We start from the raw sequence: 16,897 nt of genomic DNA, 5'->3' as shown, positions 1-16,897 counted from the left end.
GAGAGCAAGCCAGTAAGCAGCGTTCCTCCATGGCCTGTGCTCCAGCTTCTGCCTCCAAGTTCCTGCCCTGAGTTCCTATCTTGGGCTCCCTGATGAACTGCATGCGACCTGGGAGATGTAAGACAAATAAACCCTTTCCTCCCCAAGTTGGTACTGGTCAGAGTGTTTTGTCACAGCAATGAAGAACAAACTAAGACAACTGCTGTGGGGCAGGGGTGCACCTCAGTGGTACAGTGCTTGCCTAGCATCCTTTAGCTCTGAGTTCCATCTCCAGCACCAAAACATAAGATAATAAAAATAAGAAACCTCATTGCAAAACTCTCACTACAGGGGAATGGCTCAGTGGATAAAGACACTTGCTACCAAGTCTGAGGACCTGAGATGCACATGGCAGAAGAAGAGAACTGACTCCCACAGATTGTCCTCTGACCTCCACACAAGCACTGTGGCACGTGTACACACACACAATAAATAATGTAACAAAAACATATATTTAAAGAAAAGTTCAGGGGCTGGAGAGATGGCGCAGCGGTTGGGAGCACTGACTGCTCTTGCAGAGGACCCAGGTTCGATTCCCAGCACCCACATGGCGGCCATGAACCATCCTTAACTCCAGTTCCAGGGGAATCCGGAGCCCTCTTCTGACCTCTGCAGCACTGCACAACATGGGTACACTCACATGCATGCAGGCAATACACTCATACACATAAAATAGGGATAGTAAATAAAATATTGGAAAAAAAAAAAGAAAAGCTTCACTTCAGAGGGATTGTCCTTATACAGTGCCACATTTTTACTGTGTGACACTAGGCAAGTGACTTGATCTCTGAGCCTCAGGTCCCTGCTCTGCAAGGAATGTGTTTTCTTAGGCTGGCTATGAATCAAATCAATTAGTAGAGGAACAGGATGAGTAAAGCAAGACCCTGGGTGGGGAAAGCTGCGGCTCCTACTGGAGGGTGTCAGAGGCAGAGAAGGTCCCCTCAGGCAGAGAAGACACAGTGGCCCAGTGGCCATCCCTAGGCTGGAGCAGCACATCAGGAGGGAGAGGTGTGATTCTAGTAGTTGAACTCCAAGAAGGACAGACACCACTTCAGGGCCAGACGTGTCCCCAGTCTGACCTTGTCAGCCAGTACCTGTGCCTGCAGACCCATGCTCACTGAAGGGCCCCTTGGCTCAAGCCTCATGAAATAAAGAAGCAGGAGATACCTGCTGCTCTGAGAAGATACCAGTGGCCTCCTCCCATGGATATGATTTGAGGAGACAGTATGGGGCCTTGGAAAGCTCTGGGCCTCTGACAATTGCTGCTGGGCCTGTACAGAGGCACCATGGGAGAGCTTCAGGGTGTCCTCAGAGCCTCCAAGTCAGGCACAACAGCCTTTTCTGAGCAGTTCCTTGGAGGATCCTTGGAACATACTACAGATAGCAGGTGCCATGAAGAGTTTCAGTGTCCTGTGTTACAGGTAGGGTGCCTGCCATGTGTAGAGCTGTTTCCAAGGACGTCAGTAAGAACACTCACAAATCAGTATCTAGTTAAAAGAAGAAACTAGTGGGATAGTGATGTGTGGTGTGTACAGAATTTCAATCCCATTAGAATGCTCTCCAGCCCAATGAACCATTCGATTAGCAAGCCTGGGCTAAGAGATGAGAATAATGAGAGTCCAAGGACCACCTCCAAACCCTGAGGCACTGCTTCCCTTCCCACACCAGTCCTGCTTCCTGCTGCCTGTGCTCCTGGGTTTATGGACAGAATCAAGTGGCTGATGAGCTCTGCAGGCACCTGGAGAAGAAAGCACAGAAACCCGAGAAGAGCCCAAGGCCAACGTGTCCAGCGCAAGTCCAGGCCTGCTCTCCTCAGATGCATCTGTGCGCCCACCTATCACCATGACAACGGTCATTCCTCAGTAGGGATGGAGTGCCCAGAAAGGGGCAACAGGGCCTCAAGGGTGAGCAGGCCAGTGTTCCTGCAACTCAGCAAGGTGCAACACAGGATGCCCAGCTGTAGGTGCTGGCTCTGCATGTGGATCTGCCTTGACCCACAGCCTCAGTGCTCCCCAGTCCAGCAGTAGTCTCCCAGACCAATACCAAAGCAACATAAACTCAGCAAGCCACCGGGGCTCTGACTCCAGGAGTTTCAACAGTGAAACAGGATTAAAGAAGGCCAGGATGAGCCACGCTAGGCACCAGGCCCATGTGAAGCAAGCAGCCCCAGGGAGCAGGAGAGGACCCAGGATCCCTGCCCAGTCCTCAATCCTTACAAGCCTCAACCCACACCACTTAACTGCAAAGGAGCCCTAAACCACGTGGTTACCAGTTAACTACCCGAAAAGGAAAATCTGGGGCAGGCTATGGCATGGGAAGGGGGACCTGCCTTCACACAGTACCCTGCCAGTCACCTGGCATTATGCCAGGAGAACCAGGTACCAGGCACACACCTGTCCTCACAATGCAGGGGAGCAGCCTTCAGGGAGAAGGTCTAGGTCAGTGACTGGGTGTGACTGGCCCACAGGGCCTGCAACATCTCAATAGGTTAAACCACAGGAGGCAGGATAACTAGCCAGGAAACAACAGCAGCGACAAGATGGCCACTCTCTCTCTGTTCTGATTTCGCTGATTAAAAACCCACGCATTTTGACATTATTAATCAGACCACCTGCAAAATAACTATACTCCCCTTTCTGAGGAAAATGACAAATAAGATTGCTGGCAATGCTAATGAAGTGTGCTTTAAGTCTAGCCTGCATGTAAACTGCATAAAATGAAAGTTCCCTGTGATGAACGGGGGTTTTGTCTTTCTGTTGTGTTTTGAGACAGTCTCATGTAGCCTAGACTGGCCTTGAACTCTCTCTGTAGCTGAGGGTGACCTTGAACGCCTGATCCTCTGCCTCTACCTCCCAAGTGCTAGAATTACAGGTGTGCACCACGTGCATTTCATGTCAAGTCCAGGGCCTCGTGCATGATACACAAGCACTCTGGCAACCGAGCCCAGCCCCAGCACGAATGTTGGCTCTCTAGCAGCACTCCCCTGAGCAGCTTGCACAGTATACCTAACAGTCTCCTCTTAAAGGTCAGAATTCCCTGGGTATGAGAAAGGAGAATGCCAGTATAAACCTGCCATAATGTCTAAACCTAGTTGCAGATTCAGTACCTCAAAGCCCCCAAATCTCATTTAGGCGACTGCTGAGTGTCGGTCTGTCCCCACACCCTAATCACTCTCCTCAAGCATACCTTGTCTTCCTGCTTCATCAGTGAACTCTAACTTTGCCTCACTACGGCTCATCTGAATTCTCTTCTGTGGCAGAGGTCAAGGGCAGACTGAGCCTGGCTGAGTACAGCCCTCATGGCCTGGGTTTCCTTCCTGTGCTGAGCTGCTCTTCCTGCTGCTGGCCTTGGGCAGGAGGCAAAGAAGAGAGAAGAGAGGTGGGGTGGAGGGAGGGCCGCTGGTGGGAACGAAGAGCTGGGCCAGGGAAACAAGAGGCGCCTCTGGGGCAGTTAAGAACACTTGCCGCTATTGCAAAAGAACCACATTCACTCCCCAGCACCCACATGGTGGCTCAAAATCGGCTGCGACTCTAATTCCAGGAGACCTGACATCCTCTTCTGTTCTCCTTGGGCATTGCTTACACATGGTACACTTACATACATGCAAGCAAAACACTCATACACATCAAATAAAAATAAAGGTACTCTGCTCACACCGTCCAGTCAGAAAGGTGGCAGGTGGCATGTGGATTTGGGAACAAGTACAGAGAGCAGCACAGACCACGCCACTCTGCAGCAGCCTCACACCTCCTGTTCTGACTTGACACCCACAAAACAAATTCTATTTCCTCAACTGCATCAACTAATTTAGAGTGCACCCTAGGCCTCAGGAAGAACACTTCTAAAACATCAAACAGAAACTCTGCACGGCAGATGCCTGGAGCCCTAGCCGTGTTCAGGAGAAAGAACCCGCCCACCACACCCTTACCTTGTCCACATGTGCGTGCCAGTACTCATCGTGAGCTGTGCGGGCTTCCGTGCTGTTTATACGAGAGAAGAACGTGGGCTTCGTCAGGTACAGCAAGGACACATTGATGCCAAAAGCTTCAGCAATGGTAAGCTGGACCTTCCGCCGCACATCCCTGCAGGGGACACCACACTGACACTCCAATGTCTTTAGAAGTTTTAATTATTTCAAATGTTTTAAGAGGGAAATTGTTTGGAAACGCCTTTTCATGTGCCTCCTAATTACAAATCTCTACTTGAATCCTAAAGCTTACTGTGTGACACTAGGCAAGTGACTTGATCTCTCTGAGCCTCAGGTCCCTGCTCTGCAAAGAACGTGTTTTCTTAGGCTGGCTATGAATCAAATCAATTAGTAGAGGAACAGGATGAGTAAATCAAGACCCTGGGTGGGGAAAAAAATCCCCACAGACAAAATTTGTATTTGGTGTTTCTACCTTTACTGCTCTTGCATGCTGTAGGGAGCACTGTTGTTAAACAGCACCATCTGTAGGGAGCACTCCCACGGCCGGCAACAGTCTTTGTGTTTGCTGTTGCAACAGCCACCTTGATTGTCACCCAGAAACATAAGCACGTGTTCCACCTGTGCTGGGCCCTCAGACCCAAGCACATCACAGAGTGGAGCTATGTGCAAGGTTGGCCCCTTGAAGGTTGCTGCAAAGCCCCTGGGGGCTCCTGCCACCTGCAATGGCGGGTTTAAAGGATGAGTGTGAGAGTGGCACTAAGTGACGGCTCACTGTTATCACTGCCAGCTCTGCAGAGTAAGCCAAGCCCCTTCTGCTCTCTGGACCAGAGCCTAGGCTTTGCTTAGCAGCCATTTCCCAGGCAATGTAATGAAGGCGTGTGTCAGCTGTTTGCAGGCAACATGGCTGCTAGTAAATGATCTTTGTCATCAGGATGGGTGGGCATAGGGCTAGAAAGAGAAACAGAAAGTCTGTGCTCTGACGGCATGTTCAGTGTCTTGGCTGGTTCAACACAACCTCGTGGGTAAGAAACCACACAGAACTCAATGCACACAGGATCATGCATAGATGCAGAAGCCAGGAACTCTGAACGAGATCAGAGGCTGGACCAGTGCCTGTTCTAGAGAGCGATGTCGCACCCAGTTATGCAATGTTACTGACAGGACTGAGTGGATGATGTGTGGAATCTCCTGGCCTATTTCCTATGCTATGATACACATCTTGATAATCTCTAAATAAAAGCGCTAACTTTAAAAATTCCCCAGGCAGGTAAACTGCCTCTGGGTGAGGACTGTGCAAGACCCATGGGTACTCATGTTGCGGCAGGTGCTAGGCTCACCCCAGTGTGCTGTGACCCCCGTAACAGGGCGTGTCTGCTACAGAGCCAAGATAGCCCATGAGGTATTAAAAGAGCTGCCCATCCACCCAGAGATAGGCTGGGTTCTACCATCCTCACCCACAGGTCTCAATCCCTCACTTGGGAGCCATCACCCTGGCCTGTCATGACACAGCCTCACAGAGACCTTAGCCCCCTCCTGCAATATCTGGCCACAGTCATCTCCTCTTGTTCCCTGTCCTCCTTACCGGTATAATTGGAAGTCCTCCTCAGAGAAGATATTTTGTATTTTATCCCCAAAGTATCTGTAACACAGTAAGACACCTTAGCAAGCAAAACATTTTAGTGATCTTTTCCTGGGCCCCGCCCTCCCTTTTTTGACAGGGTCTCACACTATAGCTCAGGCTGATCTTCACCTTGGGCAATCCTCCTGCCTCAGATCACAGAGGTGTGCTACTGTACCCAGCTCCTTTCCTTTTATCAGTGTTTTCTTGAGCTAATCACAAGGCTCTAAAAGTAAAGAGGACTTATCTTAGGGACACTCCATCTCTACAATAATAACTGTGTTACAGGGAAGGAAGGAAGGAGGCGGGGAAGTGGGGGGACCAGCAGCTGGCAGTACAACACTGATGGGCTAGGAGCTCCCTCAGGTCTCTCTGTAGGCCTCCAGGAGCACAGGAGCTTCCTTAGGCCCATGTAGCCGCTGGGCCTCCTTTGTGTCTCAGCTCTCCACTCTCTTCAGCCCCATCCCTTCCCCTTCTCGTACCTGTACAAGTTCACAAAGTGCTTCCCAACAGACAGAGCCCCAGAGTGCAAGTCCAGGATAGATGCCTGTAAAAGACGTATGTGTGTGAAACAGGTGAGAGTCACTTTAAAAGTCACCAAAGATAAACCCCAGTTACCACAATCCATTATGCAAACACCCTCTGTCTGCCTTTCTTTTTGAGACAGGGTCTTGTTATCTAACACTGACTGGGATGAAACTCTTAGGCCAGACCGGCCTCACAGAGATCTGTCTGCCTCTGCCTATTGAGTGCTGAAATTCAAGGCATGAGCCACCATACCCAGTATGTCTGACTTTCATAAAACCCTGTCTTGTACACTGTCTGCCTGGCAAGATCCATCTCTCTCTACTGCCCCAAGGGAAAACCAAACTTGTTGGCTTAATGTTCTAGAAACAGTCCATGAACACACTCCCCAGACACATCTGTGTTTGCTTGCCTTAGCCAGAGCCTGCTCTACTGCCTTCCTCTCTCTCTCCCCTCCTCTCTCCCTCCCTCCACTGGCTCAGTCAAGGTGAAGCTCACATGCACAGTCCTGCCCACATGTGAAGTGTGCAGTGTTAGGAGTTTCTGTGTAGGTACACAGGCCTGCATGTCCACCACCACTGCCCTTCTGGGACCTTCCCTTCTCTCTGCTTCTTTAGCTCCTGGGCGCCTGAGACTTCACTTTCTGCAGGAAACGGGCTGTACTTCTGCTGAGGTGGAAGATGGGCCTGTGGTCTGTTTCCTTCCCTCCGCATAACTCACACTGTTCATCCCAGCTTAGCACTGAGGCCAACACACGGCATGGACCTGTCAACCTGCTGGCCCGACCCTGTGATGGCTGTGGGTTCTTCTCTACACACTGGTCACAGTGTGTATGGGTGTGTTTTCAGTGCCCTCAAATGGACCCATAGGGCAATAACTTTTTTTAAAATTTTATTTTTATTTTGTGTGTATGCGTATATTGCCTGCATGTAGGTAAGTGCACCCGTGTCGTGCAATGCCCGCGGAGGTCAGAAGAGGCTGTTGGGTCCCCTGGGACTGGAGTTACGGACAGTTGTCAGTTGCCATGTGGGTGCTGGGATTCGAACCCGGGTCTTCTGCAAGAACAACCAGTGTTTTTAACCACTGAGCCATCTCTCCAGCCCCAGGGCAATAACTTTTTAAGGAGCTGACCCTAACCACCCACCTCTGAGTCTTTCCCTGAATCCCAGGAGGGAATTGGTCACCAGCAGGGACTATTTTACCCTGACCATAACGAGCAGTAGCAGATACCAGGCCCCTTTCTTCATCCCTGATAGAACTTACTGGCATCAAACCCGTGCATAGAGACTCTTTAGGGAGGGCAGAGGAAGGAGTAAGAAAGAAGTCACTCACTGACGATCTTTTAATAAATATTCCCCTGAACCAAACTGAACTGACGGAGAAGGAATTCCTTTTCAGAACTCTAAAGAGGAGTTGGCCTCCAGGTGTGGTGGCACACACCTTTAATTCCAGCCAGCTGGAGCTACAGAGAGACTCTGTCTCAAAAACAAAACAAAAAACAAACAAAAAAGGGTGGTAGATGAAGTTGTGCAACCACAGAAATACTTTGAAACTCTAGTGAAGACTAGAGTCTTCTTCCAGACTCTAGAGTCAATCTTCCAGAGGCATCAGCTCTGCAGACTGATTTGGGCCCATGAAGGACTATGGTGCAAAGCAACTGCCGAAGTACCAGGAAGAGGAACCTGTCCTCAAACAGTTCCTCACAACAAACAGTGACCAGGTGAGAGTCCACGGCAACACCAGGCTTCAGTGACTGCAACCCAACTGCCCAGGGGCTGCTGGCCCAGGCTGTTCCCATGGCTGCAGCAACACGGACTGGGGGTTTCCGGCTACAGAAGTTCACTCCCTGACCTCTGAGACTGGACATCTGCAATCAAGGTGGTGCAGGTGGCACTGATTCTGCAGGCTCTAGGACAGGGTCCTTCCTTATCCTCCAGCTTCTGTGGCCCCAGACTTTCCTTGGCTTGTGGCCACATCACCCCACTCCCCACCTTACATGGGCTTTCTCCTCCTCTCAGTCTCCCTTTGTCTCTCTCTTATACAGTCCTTAGACTTGGGGTCCCGATAATCCTTCATCTCCAGATCTTTCCCCCAATTACAACGGCAAAGACTCCATTTCCAAATCATACCACAAGTCTCAGGGGGGCATACCATTCCATGCCTTGCATGATCTGCCCTTGTACAGAAGATGACAGGCCTCTGGTAGCTTGTGGCAGTGGGATCCATCCAGGCATCTTATATACAGGGGGCTTTGATTTTCCCAGCAGCTATGCTGGTCACTAGGCTCCCAACTCCCTCATCACCTCCCTCTCTCTTCCACCCCTCCCTGATCCCTCCTGCCTGACCTAGAGTATCTAAGACCTGAAGTATGGCCTGAAGCCAGGTCTGTGAAAACCATTTGTGACTATGATGCACTCTTCCTAAGAGCGACACACCTTGTGCCTGCTGGACCCAGGCAGGTACAGCAGCCACCATAAGGCAGAGAAACACCATGGAGAACATGGCCAGCCCATGGTATAGTGGGGTAACAGAGGGGACCCCATGTGCCCTTCCCCTCCAAGGAGAGCAAACTTAAAATATATAGAGAAAATGGGGACAGGAACTGCATCAACTCACCCCTCCATCGGATCCACCCAGGGAGAGCCCCTTCTCTGCTATGCTGTTGGGGAAAAAAAAACTTCTAAATCAGAATTTAGTTAACAGCACTGTCAATACGGTAGTCTAGGCCAAAAACATCAATTGACGTAATAGTACCATGTTTATAGGCTCTGCTTGCTTAACATTTATAATCTAAACAAAGATGGAAACTGAAAAAAGGCAACATTCAAAGCCAATGACATATCATCATCATCTTCCTAACATATGACCTGCCCAGAAACCACTGATCTAATTCCTGACTGTAGCAGAGGTACCTTGTAGTGTTTGTGGCCCAACCCAACTGCTCCCAGGTAGGTGGGGACTTTGGTAGTCACAGCTCAAACTGTAAAGAGACACAGCAGCCCAGAGAGGCCCAACCCACTGAAGAAGGAGCAAGCAGCTCCGACAATGAGTTCACCCAGGGATGGGGCTGGGGAGCAGGATAGAGGAGAGGCTCCCTGCTGGGCATCGAGGCAGAACCAGTCTGTGGACAGAGAAAGATGTGGCTCCAGGACCAAATGCAGCTTCAGATGCCGAATCTGAGCAGCTGGTCAGGAAACCAAACCTTCTTTTAAAGATCTTGTTTTTAAAATCCCCACAAGGAAAATTCTGAGCCAGTACTCACGAGCCACAGCAAAATGAAATATTATTTAATGACTGTCTGCCGAGGCGTGGGGAGCCCATGTCTCTATAGCAGGCTTCCTCATGGCTATAGAGTGAACTCCCTAGAGAGGAAACTGAGCTTCTGGAATGTTCTATCAGCAGTGACATTACTGAACCCACAGCCTTCCCTCGTAGGAAGCAGGAAGCCTGTCCCTTGCCCCCGAGAGTCCCTGAGATGGTCCATGGAACTGTGCAAGTTGTCTCTGTTCCTGCCCCACTCCACTTTCCACTCACTGCCTTACCCCAACCCACAGATGCCCTGGACCAAGTGCAAAGACGTGTGTACCTGCGAATTCGCTCCGCCTCCTCCCTGGTGATGACCATGTCGGTGACACCTCTGCCACACTTCCTAGGGGTGCAGCCTGTGAGGCGACAGGGAGAAATGCTGACTTCCAACACCACTGTCCCAAGATCATAGCTTGGTGGGGAGGGGCTGGCACGGCCCTTCCCTATGAGGGGTCAGTTTGGCCAACATGCCAGGTTAAATGTGACCTTCAGATAAAGTAGCAGAAACTTTCCACTAGAACTATACCTTATACAGAATGTCAACCCTCACCCCTGCCCCTAGGACCCTGGGTTTCCCACATGCCCACAACTGGATAGGTTGATCCTGATTCCCATCACTCCCTCCAACCCCTGGGAACCACAGATGCCCCCAGGCACAGCACTGACATTTTTATTTCATTTTGTCTTGTTTGTTAAGAGATATGGTCTCACTTTGTAGCTCACACTACCTCAAACTTGAGAACCTCCTGCCTTAGCTTCCAAGTGGTGGGATTTCAGGTCTGTGCTAGCACACTGGCTTGGCAACATTCCTTATCCCACTGCTGGTCTGAGCATCCCTAAACACCCATTGGAAAGTCCTCCAGGCACAATCCAAGCTGAGCTTGTTCTTCTGGTTACTGTCCTTCTCCAGGACCAGTGTCTGCCACACTTACCTCTGCCATTCCCTGAAGATGTTGAGAGAAAAGAAGTCAGAGTAACTTAGAAGGGGACAAAGTGAGGGTCAGGGTCAGGGTTGATGGAGTCAGGGTTGCTGGAGGAGGCCAGGATGAAGTAGAGCATCAGAAGTGAATCAGCAAGTGACCAGTTCCTGTGTTCTGGCAGCAAAGGAATGGCCAGTTCCCTTGCCTTGGGTGAGCTGTGCAACATTCTAGATAATGAGGTGAACTCTGGGCCCATCCTGCAGAACATGCTGGGTGAGTACCTGCCATTTACTTCTCATACCTGGTCCCTTCCTGGTTGAGAAGTGGACCCAGAACCTAGAAGTGGAACCACAGTCCTGGGGCCATGTGCATAAAAGCTACACACAGGGCCAGAGAGATGGTTCAGCAGTTAAGAGCGCATACTGCTCTTGCAAAGGACCAGAGTTGGGTTCCCAATACCCACACCAGGCAGCTCAAAACCATATGTAACTCCAGCTCCAGGGCGACACCCACTTTTGGCCTCCAAGGACACCTGCACTCGTGCACATATCCATACACAGATACAGAGACACAGAAACAGACACACACACTTACAAATAGTAAAATAGGGGCTGGAGAGATGGCTCAGTGGTTAAGAGCACTGGCTACTCTTGCAGAGGATCTGGGTTCAGCTCCTAGTACCCACGTCGGGTGGCTCACATTTGCCAGTTCCGAGGGTACCTGCACTGAAACACTCCCCCCCCCACACACATACATAATTAAAAATTACTTAAAAAAACAAACCTTTTAAAAAGAAGAAAGGCCCGCAAGGCACCTCAGAGGCAAAGGCACTTGATACCAAGACTGATGACCTAAGTTCAATCCCCAGGACCCACAAAGTGGAGGAGAGAACTGACTCCCACAAGCCGTCCTCTAACCTTCACATGCACCCTCCCCCAATAAATAAATGTAATTAAAAAGATAGTTTTCAAAATGTATTCAAGTTTATTTTATGTGTTTGAGTGTTTTGCTTGAATGTACACAAGGGCACCATGGGTGTGCAATGCCCATGGAGGCCAGAAGAAGGGATTGATCCCCTGGAACTGGAGTTAAGGACAGGTGTTAGCTGCCATGTGGGTGCCTGGAACCAAACCCAGGTCCTCTGTAAGAGCAGTCAGTGCTCCTAGCCACGAGGCATCTCTCCAGCCTCTAAAAATTCCTTTTAAAGTAGAAAAGTCAAACTGGGGTGGGGAAGAAGCTCAGTGGTAAGCACCTGCCCGAGGTTCTGAGTTCCATCCCTAGTACCACAAAAACAAATACATAAATAGCCTGAAAAGCAATTAGATAGGGAGAGAGCGGTTTCAAAGATTCTGTAGCATATGCTGTATTTATAGAACTACAGTTCAGTCAGGCAGAAGCCAATGTTTTAAAGAGAGAACAAAAATCCCCATTAACTTTCCATTTTTGCAGTGTCGCTGTACGGATCTGGCTGGCTTCACTGACCTTGAACAAATGCCCTGTACAGCTGACCTTGAACTCACCATCTTCCCACCTCAGCTTCCTTGGTGGTAATTTTTATTATTTATTCATTTTTATTTATTTATTTTTTGGTCTTTTTGAGACAGGGTCTCCCTGTAGCCCCAGCTGGCCTGGAACTCACTATGTAGACCAGGCTGGCCTTGAACTCACAGAGATCCACCTGCCTCTGCCTCCTGAGTGCTGGAATTAGGGATTAGAGGCATGGGCCACCACGCCTGGCATTTTATTTTTTACTACATTTATTTTGTGTGTTTGCATGTATATGTGTATAGGAGTAAGCATGCCACAATTCCCACGTGGAGGACAGAGGGCAGTTTGCAGAGTGGGTTCTCTCCTTCCATCACATGGCCCAGGGATTGAACTTGGGCTGTCAGTCTTGGCAGCAAGTGCCTTAACCCCCTGAGCCATCTTACCAGCCCCTACTTTTTGGGGAAGGGGGGTTGTGATTTTTTGTTTTTGTTTGTTTTTTGAGACAGGATCTTATGTAGCCCAGGTTGGCTTTGAACTCAGGATCCTCTTGCATCCTACAAGCACTGGGACTACCGGTGTGTTTTAAAACTATATTCAGTTCTCCAAGTGCTAACTTTTACATTTTAAAAGCGTGTTTCCAAATAACTGGTAAGTTAAAAGAAGTAAGAGCTGAGGATTATGGCTCAGTGGTAGAGTACTTGCCAAGCATGTGCCAGGCTCTATGCTTAATCCCTAATACTACAAATATATATATAACAGGGCTTCAGAAATGCTTGGAAAAAGATCCCAATAATGTTATATATGAAGCTGTGAGGGACTTAACATTCAGTTTATGGTCACAGTGCAGAACAGACTAGATTTAGTTTCCCGCCTGAAATGACTAAAACTTGGCAAATACAGGAAACTGTTGTTGTTACCACCTGGGCCTCAGGTGAAGAAGTACAGAAATCCTGGGAGAAAGGAAGGGTTCAGTAGAGACTGTGGCATACCTAGCACAGGGTGGAGCCACAGGTGGAGCTGTGAAAGATGGAGGCAGGCATCCAAACAGTCCTCTCAAGTCTTCACAGCACAGTGATTCTGTAAACCAATAACAGAGCTGGTGTGGAGAGGCCAGGGGTCAAGAAAAGAAACTCAAGGATCAGAGACAGGTGAGGTTCACAGAGCAGACCCTGCTTCTCCTATAGACAGAGAACCAAAGCTCTGAGATCTCCAGAGTGAGGTGAAATGGTCCTTGAATTAAGGGTCCCTGCTCCCTCTGGTCCTCCATGACAAAGCTTGGGGCCAGACCCAAAAGGACCTAACTGATCCCAAGTAACCAACCTGTACCCCAGAGTAAAGCTCAGGAACACACATCGGAATGTGAACATACATACCTAGGATGAAGTGTACAAACTATGGCGTCCCGTTGAAATCATGGGAGACTCAGGAAAGCAAGGAATGGGGTCAGTGTAGAGGGGAGTCACCCAGCAACAAGAGACAGGGCAGGAAAAGTACAGCAGCATGACCACCAAGAGGCCACCTGGTAGTGACAGTCAGCTTCAAGACAGGCATCAGGAGCATGAGCTGGCAGAATGCTCTAGGTGGCTGACAGACTTGAGTACATTTTACCCACGCACACAGCTGGAGTTTGTCATGAGGGAACGACAGGGGAAGAGAAAGCAGAAAGTCTAGAGGTTTTATATGCCTTTTAACATTTTTTACCACAATAGATATAAATTTGCAAGCTAGACCATTACTCAGTGCACAGCTGTCTGTCCCCAGAATGCACCGTCTTCCCCGAACACTGTGTCCCTCTCTGCCTTTCTCATTCCAACCATGTTTAATGCTGATAAAGTATTAAATGTTCAGGAAGGAATTAAACACAGAGACACAGACACACACACACACACACACACACACACACACACACACACACACAACAAGATTAGCTGGGCACTGTGGTACACAGCTTTGATCCCAGCACTTGGAAGGCAGAGGCAGGTGAATCTCTGTAACTTCCAGGCCAGCCTGCTCCGCACAGTGAGTTCCAGATCAGCCAGGACTATACAGTGAGATCTTGTCTCAAAAACAAACAAGCAAACAAAAAATTCAGTCAGGAGGCTAAGGGAAGAGGACTGCTTGAACTAAGACATTTGAGGCTAACCTGGGTGACATAGCAAGACTTTTGTAATGTGTGTATTGTATAAATTAGCATGTTGGGAAAAGTTCTAAGACAAAATATCCAACACAACAGAGGCATGTTTATTTTACTGGTTGCTGAGAGATTACGTTGCACCCTCCCCCCTCCACTATGCTACCCGCAAAGCCTTCTCACGAGTAGCTGAGACCTAGTTCATGTGCATCACAACAGCACCCCTTTGTGGAAGAACTTGGAATCTTTTCTCAGTTCAAGTCCAAAGCATTGCTTTGAATTAAAAAAAAAAAACTATCCTAAAAAAGGCAACTCCGCATGCTTCGTTTTAAAAACTGAGATGCATCTGCATCTGGATGGTGCAGAATGTTGAGTAAAACAGAGGCCCAAGTAAGCCTGACCCATCCCATCAGCCAAGGTGTGCACACTCCAGGGTGCTAACTGCCCTCCCAAGGCTGGGCCCAATCCCCAGGGCTCCAGCCTCTAACCGGCTGGCTACTCCTTCCTGCCTTGTACAGAGCCAGAGCCAGAGCTGGGACGTGGGGGCTAGGTGACACTCTCTGTCATCCCCTTTCCTGTCTTCCACATCTCATACCAACCTCACCTTCCCAGCACTTTTCTTCATTTACTCTGTGTGTGTCTGTGTGTGTGTCTGTGTGTGTGTCTGTGTCTGTGTAAAATGCCCATGCCAGAGGAGGTCAGATGACAACTTGAAAGCATGGCTTTCTCTTTCTACCATGTAGGTTCTGGATATGGAACTCGGATCATCAGACTTGGTGGCAAGTGCCATCTCACTGACCCTCATCTTCACCTTCTCACCCTGTTACTGCCCTGCAGGCAAGACTAATCACACCCAAGTGTCCCCTGGAGGCTGACTCTGAAACTTAGCCTGCAGCCAGGGTGGCTGGCCTACCTTCAAGAGGGAAAGGTTATCTCTGCCCACATACTTGATCTTAACCCTATTCCCAGTTGCATCAAAAAGCAATGTTGTGTTTCTTCTCTACTGTCACTTTTTATTGAGGAGCCCTTGGTACCATACCTTCAAACCTTCGGTGATCATCATAGTCCTCAGAACAGGGAACCTCAATGAACCTGCCTTCTAAGACCTCACCACGGCGGGCCAGGACTTCAGCGACACCATCATCAGTCCCGAGACTGCTCCAGAGCAGGAGTATGACCAGCGCAATGCCAACCCCAAGGGCCACGGTCTTTAGCCATGTCCTCCGTGCCTCCCGAGGCAGCCGGTCCTTCTTGGTGCTAAGAATAGAAAATACAATTACTGTCACCGGGACATGCTTATGCATACTGAGAACACAGACCAAAGTGTTAAAGTGAGCTGAATTTATGTGGCTGAAATTCACTGATATTAACAACTATCATCTCTATGATGTAAAAATCCTAAAACTGGGGCTGGAGAGATGGCCAGTGATTAAGAGCGTGTACTGCTCACGCAGAGGACCTGGGTTCGATTATCGCCACTAATGTTGACTGGCTCACAACTGCCTGTAGCTCCAGCTTCAGGTGGATCCTCCTCAGGTAACTTCTCTCTCTCTCTCTCTCTCTCTCTCTCTCTCTCTCTCTCTCAATTCTAAAATAATAAAGATAATTCTTTTTAATTAAAAAATAACAATTCTAAAACCAAGTCCTCCATCAGCCTCTCTAGTTCAAGAATTCCACAAGAATGTGACTTTCAAAGCCAGGAGGGGTGGCTTATGCCTGTAATCCCAGATTAAGGCAGAATTGCTGCAAGTTCCAGGCCAGCCTGGGAAACACAGTTTCACTCTGTTTCAAAAACAAACAAACAAACAAAAACGAAAAAGGGCCAGGAGTGGTAGCGCACGCCTTTAATCTCAGCGCTTAGGAGGCAGAGGCAGGCATATCTCTGTGAGTTCGAGGCCAGCCTGGTCTACATAGTGAGTTCCAGGTCAGCTGGGGCTACAGGGGGACCCTGTCTCAAAAAGACCAACAAAAAAAGAAATCCGAGTGCAGGTGGATGGACAATCCTCCTGCTTAAGCACGGGCATTTCCAGTTGCTGGTCAGGTTGATCTCATTTTAAATTCAGTGTCTCAGTGTCCAACCCACTAAACCTCCCCTGTCTGGTGAAACTTTCCACTGGCTCTCAACACACCGAGTCTGCTCCTCTGCCCTGACCCTGGCACCTGCACTTTTTTGATTGTTCACATGTAGCTTCTCCCTTTCCTATTTTAAATGTCCATCCCGGCAAGGCGTCTGGCAGCAACCATGACTAGCACGTGCAGATGCGAGGAACAGAGCTGGAGCAAAGAAAGCCCCGACCCGCTGGCCTCATTCCAAATGAAAAATGAGAGAAGGCTGGAACCAAAGCAGCCGTTTGGAGGACATGCGCTGGAGCTCGGTCCCTGTCTCTAAGGGCTCCATCCCCAAGGTATGAGGCCCACAAGGCCAGCTCTGAACCCGCGAGGTCTGAAAGGCACATGTACTGGGAGGTCTGGCCTGCAGACACAGTCCAGGGGATCACAAAGGCTCAGAGACACACTCCATAAGAGGAACCGCTCACCAGCAGACCCAAGGAGAGCCCCCACCGCCTGCCGGCAGACCCCGCCCCGCCCTAGCCCCGCCCTCGGGCCGCCCGTCAGGTCCCGCCCTTGACATGACCACGCCCCACCTCCCGGCAGACACGACTCCCGCGTAGCCACGCCCCCATGTCGCCGCGTCTCGAGCCCCGTCCCCGGCGCAGCCACACCCCCTGCCTGACCCCGCCCGCTACAGCGCGCGGCCTCCCGGGCCTAGCTGTTCCTGCACCTGCTCGCGCGCCGACGGTCGGACGCGCTTCTGCCTTCGGGAGCTCTGGCTGGTCCCCTCCGCTGAGGCGCCATCACGTCAGACCACTGCGGAGCCAGAAGGGATGCGAGAGCCGCCTAGCCCGGGGCGACAGCCGCGACAGAGAACGGGAGGCAGGCGC

At 49.9% G+C, this 16,897-nt stretch overlaps 1 protein-coding gene and 1 long non-coding RNA gene across 5 annotated transcripts in view; both read right to left on the bottom strand.

Moving 5' to 3' along the window:
• Ogfod3 (2-oxoglutarate and iron dependent oxygenase domain containing 3) overlaps positions 1–16,875 on the bottom strand; it is a 32,356-nt gene extending 15,481 nt beyond the window's left edge. For 3 of the 4 annotated variants that reach the window (XR_607491.3, XM_008839657.3, XM_029566742.1), the window contains exons 1-7: positions 16,738–16,875; positions 14,995–15,212; positions 9,697–9,772; positions 8,727–8,769; positions 6,068–6,132; positions 5,550–5,606; positions 3,968–4,121 (exon numbers count right to left, since the gene is read on the bottom strand). Coding sequence is in view for 3 of the 4 variants with exons in the window: in XM_008839657.3 (XP_008837879.1) it covers positions 3,968–4,121; positions 5,550–5,606; positions 6,068–6,132; positions 8,727–8,769; positions 9,697–9,772; positions 14,995–15,212; positions 16,738–16,811 (687 nt within the window). In the remaining variant the exon portion in view is untranslated. The remainder of the gene's footprint in view (positions 1–3,967; positions 4,122–5,549; positions 5,607–6,067; positions 6,133–8,726; positions 8,770–9,696; positions 9,773–14,994; positions 15,213–16,737) is intronic. The other variant, XM_008839659.3, reaches the window with a different exon arrangement.
• Positions 10,950–13,503, bottom strand: LOC115071464. Its single transcript, XR_003850552.1, has 3 exons — positions 13,198–13,503; positions 12,814–12,901; positions 10,950–11,069 (listed from the first exon to the last, which is right to left on the bottom strand). It is a non-coding gene; the product is annotated as an uncharacterized LOC115071464 (long non-coding RNA).
• Positions 16,876–16,897: the final 22 nt, after the last annotated feature.

This window comes from Nannospalax galili, unplaced genomic scaffold (genome assembly GCF_000622305.1).
Source record: "Nannospalax galili isolate Female #2095 unplaced genomic scaffold, S.galili_v1.0 scaffold679, whole genome shotgun sequence".
In the NCBI taxonomy this organism is placed as follows: domain Eukaryota; kingdom Metazoa; phylum Chordata; class Mammalia; order Rodentia; family Spalacidae; genus Nannospalax; species Nannospalax galili.
Note: the sequence above shows the minus strand (reverse complement) of the source record. Positions and strands in the feature narration are given on the sequence as shown.